Raw genomic sequence first — 8,771 nt, 5'->3', positions numbered from 1 at the left:
TAATATTTATTATAATATTTTTAACAAAAATTAATTATATTTACCAATATTTCAAAAAATATTTATTAAATGTAATAAACAGAACAATAAAAATTGAGATTTAATGTTCGGATGTCAAGAACACTTCACGTGAGTAATTATGTGTGTAAAAAAAAACCACTTGCCTTTTGTCAATATATTAGTTGATATAAAATATTTAAATTTATAAAATAAATGTCAAATACGTTCTTGTATTGCGATGTAATTATGGTATCACATTAAACTTATGCCACTAAAACTAAACTACTGACAATGAGTTCTGAGAAGATTGAAAGAATATAAGAAATTATTTCATTAATTCCGCAACGATATATATACTAATAATTAGATTTTACTTTGTTTCGCCACGTAAAGTTAAATTAACAATATACTAATATACAAGATTCAATCGTATTGTATATATTTTTAAAGAAAAAGGTAAAAGTTATTTAGAATTTATTATATTAAAAAACTTCTTCTGAGTTATTTTCTTAATTATATTTTAAATAAGTTTTCGGAATTTAATTTTAGATGTACTTTTAAATAAATTGTAGTCAGGAGTAGAACGTATTAAAAACAATTTTATTTAAAATACATATTGTATACGTAAGTTTTTGAAATCTAAAGTACGACATTCGCATTATTTCTCGCAAATACATTTCTAAAAAAAAAAAATGAGAAGAGCGGCACCTGTCTATACGAGATTCGGTAACGGAATGACTGCGTGGTAACTTCGCATAAATGTGACACGCCACATGCGCCGCATCGCACCACCCGCCCTTCCGCACCAAAACAATCCCCAAGGCCGCGCCGTTTAATTTCGAAATATTAACGTATATTACAAAATAAGTAAAATAAGTTACATTTTTAATATTCTCCGACGAATAGACTTTATTGCAAAGTTTCTGTTTTATTTCTTACATTCGTTACACAATTCATATATATTAGATATTTTAAATTGTGTTACAACCTAGCAAACAAGAACGGATTGAAATGGATTAAAATGGATTCAGATTTTCAGAAGTACGGATTCATGAATATTAAAATGAATTCTTTTTAATCCTGAATGCATTTTTATTCATTTATAGGAATGGCATGGAGTATATTTTTATGCTTTTTAATCTAAAAATAATATTATAGTATTTTATATGCATCGTGAATACTACTTACTTTAAAATTCTGAATGCAGTTTTTTAATCTATTTGAATCTAAAAATAATATCGGCCATTTCTGTACCATTCTTGTGAATACTGCTTAATTTAAAATTCTGAATAGAAAATGCAGTTTTTCAATCCAGTTGAATTTTTAAAAATAATAGTCATTTCATGAATACTGCTAAATTCAAAATTCTGAATAGGAAATACAATTTTTTCCAATTGAATAAAAAAAGTTTTTCTTTTAAAATGGGCCATGAATACTATTTAATTCAAAATTGTAAGTAAAAAATCCATTGTTTTATTTAAAAATGCATCATAAATGCTATTTTATTCAGAATTATGAATAAGAAATTTTTCGTTTTGATTCAACTGAGTAATTAAAAAAAAGTTGTACAGTAAAAATATATCATGAATTCTACTTCATGTAATAGTTAAAAGAAACATAAAAAAAACTATGTAAATATGAACAATAAATGTTACATATATAAATTTCCTTATTTTTCATTAATAAATTAATCGCTTTTATGTATATTTTATGTTAATACGTTTCGTTTATTATATAACTAGAGTATATATTTTATATAAAAGTTTTAAAATAATAATTATAGAATTTTATTATAATTACTACTTTAATTTATTTAAACTTTTACATGTATAAAAATTTTTTTATATAGAATTCAATCCATTTTTATGGATTTAAAATACGGATTCGGATGGATTGAGAATTTCCAATCCATTTCAATCCATTTTGCTGGGAATAAGCGATTATTAGTTGATAATAACTTTTCGTTACACAAAATCCGGGCGTTCTCACCATTCGACTATCAAGGCTTTGGCAATATTTATTGCAGTAATCAATAACTTGTGAAAGAAAGTCATTTATCAAACAGACATGTGTAGTATAAATGTTTGAAAGTCTATATAAAATTAAATTTTTCTTATAAAATAGAAATAATATATACGTAATTATTCAATAAAAAATAAATAAGATACGATAATAAATTAAATCTCTCGTTTTTTTCTGTTGTTTAGATAACTTTTTATTTCATATTATATCACATTATGATAGTCCGCTTGAGTTCCATGAAGAAATTGTTTTGCAAAAAATTCTTTTAGGTGCTTTTACCTAATTAAAGATAAATTAATTATTTCATTACTTCGTTAAGCAATTACGTAGTCATTTACTTGGTCCTCGTATATAAATGTAAATTTATTTACGCATGCCGTAACATTTTCAATGATAAAAATAGAATCAACTATATTGATGCATTCGCGATTGTTTGTATTATAAGCACGAACTAAACATTGGTCAGTTACGTGAATTAAGTACAGTGAAAAAATCTGTTTCTACATAATACACACACACACGCACACGCACACGCACGCACAGACACACACACACACACACACACACATAAACTTTATGTATTACATATTATCTCAATTCAATGAAATTATTGTACAGAGAAATATAAATTTTTTCAGGGTATATTACAATAATAGTCGTAACTTAATAATTGTATGTATACATACATTATATTTACATCTCACTATCAAACTAACAATAAGAAAAAAACTTATCCTGACTTATAACTGTTGATTAACTGTCCAAAAAAGTTTCACCATAAGTGCGCAGTACGAATACATAAAGTAATAACTAACACGTTTGTATCACATGTACAAAGATATCTTCCTAAAAACTATCAGTTTTGTCGACGATTATTATTCTTATTATATCCAATACGTACCATAACAGTTCATAATAATTGTTGGCGCAAACATAAGAAAATGAAAACTATAATGTATACACGTATATGGAATAATACATGGATAAATATAACTGACGTTTTTATACATAATTTAGTTTATATATGCTATAAAATACTTATTATTTTTTTATATTTTTCATATTCGCGCTGTAACACTTACAGTGATTTATTACAAACATTTCAGAAATAAATAAAAGATAATAAATATATCTATAACATGTTACAATTTTAATTAAAATCAACTTTAAATAATATTTAAAGATTTTTATCATATCAACAACGTACACACATATATATAATTGTGTAAAATATAAACGAAACATGTCTTAAGACCTTTGGTACTTATTACTTACATATATTATCAGGACACAACTCTTTATAATGTAGGCAGATATTAAAGACGCGGTTTCATAACTTTAAAACTAGTTTTCTTATTAGCTAAAGCTTCGGTGCGCGCACATACGTTCTCTGAACTGCGCCTAATGACGTCTATGAATTCACTTGATGCTTGAATGTCACTTTGCATTTTTGCTTCATCATATGAACAGCAGTCTGATTTTGATGCATTTAAAATAGACTTCGTATCCACCTAGATACAAAATGGACATTTTTAAATGTCACATTAAAAAAGTATGGAACTTATTAACATACAAATTTACCATTGGTTCATTTCTTACAATATCCTGAGACCTTTTCTCAGCATGTTGAAGATAATCTAATTTATTCTCTCTGTAAAATAAGTCACCATGTATATGTATATAAAATATTAAAAATTACATTCATTTACAAAATGTTCATTTACATAAATATATAATTATATATATATGTACCTGGATTCAGGGCTACATCTTTGTCGTAATGTATTTTTCTTTATATATTCGTCTGTATAGCTACAAATGGAATATGTTTTTTGTTTCTGTTCCGATTCTTCGTAAGTACACACAGCATCCAAAGATAAGCATGATTTAACAAAACATTCTCTATTGTGGATGGCAGTTTCTGTAAGTGGGTCTTGTCCGTGACCACTGCTATTTTGTCCGCTGACGATTGTATTATTTATGTCGTAACTTTGTGAAATATCATTTCTAGAATTACGCTTTTTACTGTATTCGCCATTTTTCAGCGTACTGTCTATCACATCTTTGACGTTTTTTAAATTATCATCAATCGAAAACACATTGTCGTCAATTTTTTCTTTCCTAATAACATGGTTATCATTTAAACTCTCATCTACATCATTTTGACTACTAAGAGCCATTTCACAGCTGCTTATAGAATTAGAGCTTCTATCTCGGGCACTCACGGAACTTTCCAAGCTATCTGCGACATTCCTTGCTTTAGAAACAGATGTAGGTATCATAATCTCAATGTTGCTTTCTATAACAACCTTATCGCTAATTTCGACAAAATTTTCTTTATGTTTAAGAGTAATGTTATCAATATTGTTCAGAATGGCACTATTCAATGTCTCATTACTACTAATACTCAACCTATCTTTAGCCAGAACCAAGGTTTTATTGTCAATGGCACTCTCTTCCGATTTACAAATTCGCTTCGACTGATTACCTAGTGCAGGTGATTGTACAGGTTTGTCTAAACCTTGATCCAAAGAAGATCCAAGAGATGACTTTATATTTTTTAATTGACTCATTGATCGAGAAGAACGATGGCATTTCTCGAAAATTATTTTTTGCAATGGTGGCGTAAGAGGTGGATTTTGTTTACCATTACCACTTTCAGTGTCCAAAGATGAGGTAGAAAATGTTCGTTTTGAATCGTCCAAACTATGAAATAATTCGAGTAACGATAAAAATAAATATGTATATTATTAACAATGAAATTAATGAATGTGCATATACGTACTGTATCTGATTGGGTTTAACGTTGATTAGCGTAGCGAGATTCGGCAATGTTGCTCTTAAATCGGTGGTCGGAAGGCCGCAATACCATCGTAGCTGTGCTATATTTTTATTCAATAGATATACAGCATAATGGAATTGTAATTTATCCTTGCTTCGAGCAAACAATGGAAATCTAAAAATAACATATTGACGATAACATATACATGGATACATTGCCAATAAAGACACAATTACAAATAACCCTTACTGTCTATCATTGTCAGGCAAATTTTCTGTTATATGATCTATAACTTTACTGCGCGAGCCATAATGTACAATAGGATATCTGGTCGGTACATTCAAAAAATTTGCAATCATTTGCGTTGTGTGTGCAACAAAACCTAATGCTACAGCCACTTGTGTATCATTCGATAATTCCAATTCTTCGCTGTCTGGCAAATAAACGTCATTTATTCTAAACTTTCCAATGCTATCCTACAAAATTGAGAAAAATGTCAGCTAATAAAACAATTATGCATGTGTGTATATATATATATATATATATTAGCTATACCTGTTTAATAGGATATATTAAACACAGTTCTGAGATTAATTGTCGTCGCCTCTGTGCAAGTTGACTGCTCAATTGCAAGTATGTTTCTCGTGTATCTATATGATTTTGCCGCCATTCATTTAGTTTTTCTATGTCTTTATTCAGCTCTCTATATCTTTCCATTAAGTCAGAACCTAGAATGAAAACAAGATAGTGCTTTTTATTTAGAGTATTCATGCAATATATATTCAATATATGTTGGATCCATATATACTAACCAAGATCTTGATTTTCTTCTGTCATATTAGTATGTAATTGATTTAGTACACGAATTTCTCCCATTTTTCGCGATCTTTCTTGTTCTAGCAATTTGGTTCTAAATTTAGCCATTTCTAGCTCTTTACGTATTCTCATAATTTCCAACTTCTTTTCTCTGTTGACTCTCCGTGGTTGCAATAATCTATTTAAAGTTGTCTGTGGATATTTGGGAGTATGAAAATCATCACCAGAGGCAATGCGTATTCTGAGCGCTTGCACTGATTCTGTTTGTTGCTTTAGTGCCTGCATTTTGCTTTTTAAACTGCTAAGCTTATTCACAGTATAACTATTCTTTACTTCAGAAACATTTATAGTCATATGAAGGTAGCGCTTCAAATCTGGAACTGCTATGAAGCAGAATGCAGGAGTAAAGTATCCACCATGAAAATGGAATATCAAAGAATTTTCCTTTAAAATAGTTTCTAGATTAGGTGGTAACTTAGAACCAATATATGTCAATCCTGTGAATGAGATTCCCCATGTGAAGAGAGTTACATCAGCTGTGTTGTCGCATGGCATTGAGCGCTTCCATACCCTCAGGATAATCTCTGTTTAAAAGATAGAATCATTTCTTTAAATGTCTAATAAAAAATGCATTCAAAACAAGTCAATGTCAAGAATGCACTTAATGAATCAATATGTATGCTAATCCTAAGAAACGCAGCATTTATAGTACTAACAGACAGTAACGCTCACCATTAGCCGTTGAATAACCTGTGGCATACAGAGTCGGTACTTCCAGGCTCGACCATCTTGGATTAGAATTGTCGATTGCTTCGCTGGTATACAATGGAGATGACATGCTTGATCTATGTAATGTATAATAAAACCAACATATCTCTCCATTTATATTAGCTTTAAGATTATGGCCTATTATTTGTATTAAACCTCTGAGTCGTAACTGAAAATTTTTAACAATATATAATTTAAATAACAATGTTAAAACAATATATATCAGTGCTTTTGCTCAGGCAATATATTTTTCTTAGTATCAAGCAATATATTTTTCTTAGTATCATCTTTAATTTATATGTTACCTGTTGGGTTGCGAGAGATAGCCAGGTTTTGTATCGTGGAGCAATTCGCGGTTGAAGGGTTAAATCTAAATCTTTAACAAGATTTCGTGATTCGGAAAGCTCCATTGTGCAACTTCATAGTATCGCAATAGTATCATTCGGTCGAAGAAATAGTTACGTTGTTGTGAGAATAGTAATCAAACGGCTTAACCAAAACAAATAACGAATTATAACGCACAAGAACAGGCTATACCAATTTCTCACGATTATAGAGCAATCGAATAAATTTATATCTAGCGATTGATAAGCATATTAACCACAAAAGCTAATCGTTAGTCTCACGTCACAATTCAAGTCATCTGAACACACATATGCACATTGCTGCATCCTAGAGCGGGCGTGATAAGTGATAACATCATAACATTGGAACATGGTGAAACTGGTGGAAGGGATAACGTGGTATGTGCAGGTCGTAAGCATCTTTCTCTATAACGAATTCTATTAGACTCACTAGTGAATATTAAAGCCCTTGTACACTGATTTAATTTGTGTAAAAGTATAATATAATACAAATATTTCAAATGATAAAATACAAATTTTACTTAACAGCACATTAAAATGTATTGAAGATTTTATGATTTAATCCGTTTTTATATTTATACTAAACACAAACTTATGTGTGTACGTTAATCTGTGTATAACAAACTTTAATGTGCATCAGTGCGCACTGAGACATCCAATCGAATATCGAATTTCTCTATAATCTCTATTCTCTTTCTCTTCTTTCTTAACCGTTCAAAAAACACAGTTAGTAAATCTCAAAACAAAAATGTTTGACTCTGCAAATACTGAAGCAGTTATTCTTTCTTGTAGAGAGAAACAACCTGAGAGAGGACATGATGGTCTAAAATCTGTAACTGCAAAATGCTGCCGCGCACTACCGTCCTCTGAAGAAGTGAATGTTAACTACCCAACAGTATGTCCTCTCTCTGATTTCTCTCTGCCGTCGATATAATTTCGTTAAATCCATTTTCCCCAATGCCGTATACATTATACAAAAAACCTAATGTCGTTTTCATTTTATACAGAAGTGAGCGTAATATTATCATAATACATTCAATACCTAACAATAAAATAAAACTCAGAGGAGTAGTATTGCTATATTATTTTGATTAAAAATTTTATTATAAAACTTTAAGTAATAAGTATACTTCTATACTTGCGCGGTGTTTAAATGATTCACAATTTATAATCGCTTATTATTTTATAAGTTCGATTTTTCTTTCATATAATTTTTTCGATAGTCTTTATTTGTTTATTTTAATTTGTTTTTAATTTAAAAAAAATATATAATTTCTAGTCCGTATTCAAAACATCTTTTATGTTTGAAATTCTACAATATTTGTAACGTTAACTATGTACTAAATACGTGCTAACGTAAAAGCGTTTGCGAATGGGTACAGATTTCTCTAACCACACAAAACCAACGGCTCCAAATTCCGAAAAAGACTGAAATTCCTTGCGCGTAGCATTTATATACCATATTCGAAAGCTAGCGCGGACCAATCAGCATTCGCAGTGATGAGGCATCGCGCTCATTGGCTAGCATGCGAGTGGTGGGGTTCGCCGGTTGACGGCTCCTATAAATACCGCGTAATTCGCGACTGCACGGTTTTGTGACTTGAGCAGCGGACGAGAGTACGTCGTATCATTTTAACGTTGGAACAGTTCGCACTTGTTCGCAGTCCTGTCTTCGAATCGATTGACTTTTCTTCAGATTCTAATCTCTGGTAAATATAAAACTACATTGGAAAACTTCGCAGTCCTGTCTCCGAATCAACTGTGACTTCCTCCATATTCTAATATTCTGCTGAAAAATGAGACGGAATCTCTTGGAATATAAAACGATGGGAAACTGCACGAAAGGATCATTCATCGTTGGATTTCTTTACTACGGTAATCAATAATTCATTTTTCCTTCACTTCTCGTAACAGTGTAAACATCGCATATTATAAGATCTAGTATAATACTAGCGCATACTGATTATATTCGCGGTTGAAAGTATGTGGCGTCGTGTCGCGTCACTTTTTACGCGTGA

The 8,771-nt window shown here is 30.2% G+C and overlaps 1 protein-coding gene across 4 annotated transcripts; it reads right to left on the bottom strand.

Moving 5' to 3' along the window:
- Positions 1-3,283: 3,283 nt before the first annotated feature.
- LOC108754970 (UV radiation resistance-associated gene protein) lies at positions 3,284-7,539 on the bottom strand. Of its 4 annotated transcripts, none has more exons than XM_018497656.1 (10): positions 7,379-7,539; positions 6,694-7,158; positions 6,353-6,557; positions 5,617-6,204; positions 5,360-5,532; positions 5,054-5,280; positions 4,808-4,978; positions 3,775-4,728; positions 3,604-3,673; positions 3,284-3,533 (listed from the first exon to the last, which is right to left on the bottom strand). In XM_018497656.1, exons 2-10 carry the CDS (start codon positions 6,796-6,798, stop codon positions 3,339-3,341), a joined length of 2,688 nt encoding a protein of 895 aa, XP_018353158.1. In that variant the 5' UTR covers positions 6,799-7,158; positions 7,379-7,539; the 3' UTR covers positions 3,284-3,338. The 4 variants fall into 4 exon arrangements, with proteins under 4 accessions (XP_018353158.1, XP_018353160.1, XP_018353159.1 ...); XM_018497658.1 differs by having other exon boundaries at positions 6,694-6,877; XM_018497657.1 differs by lacking the exon at positions 7,379-7,539 and having other exon boundaries at positions 6,694-6,877; positions 6,990-7,257.
- Between the last annotated feature and the right edge of the window lie 1,232 nt (positions 7,540-8,771).

Source organism: Trachymyrmex septentrionalis, unplaced genomic scaffold, assembly GCF_001594115.1.
Source record: "Trachymyrmex septentrionalis isolate Tsep2-gDNA-1 unplaced genomic scaffold, Tsep1.0 scaffold83, whole genome shotgun sequence".
Lineage (NCBI taxonomy): Eukaryota > Metazoa > Arthropoda > Insecta > Hymenoptera > Formicidae > Trachymyrmex > Trachymyrmex septentrionalis.
The sequence above is the reverse complement of the archived record's forward strand: the minus strand, read 5'-3'. Positions and strand labels throughout refer to the sequence as shown.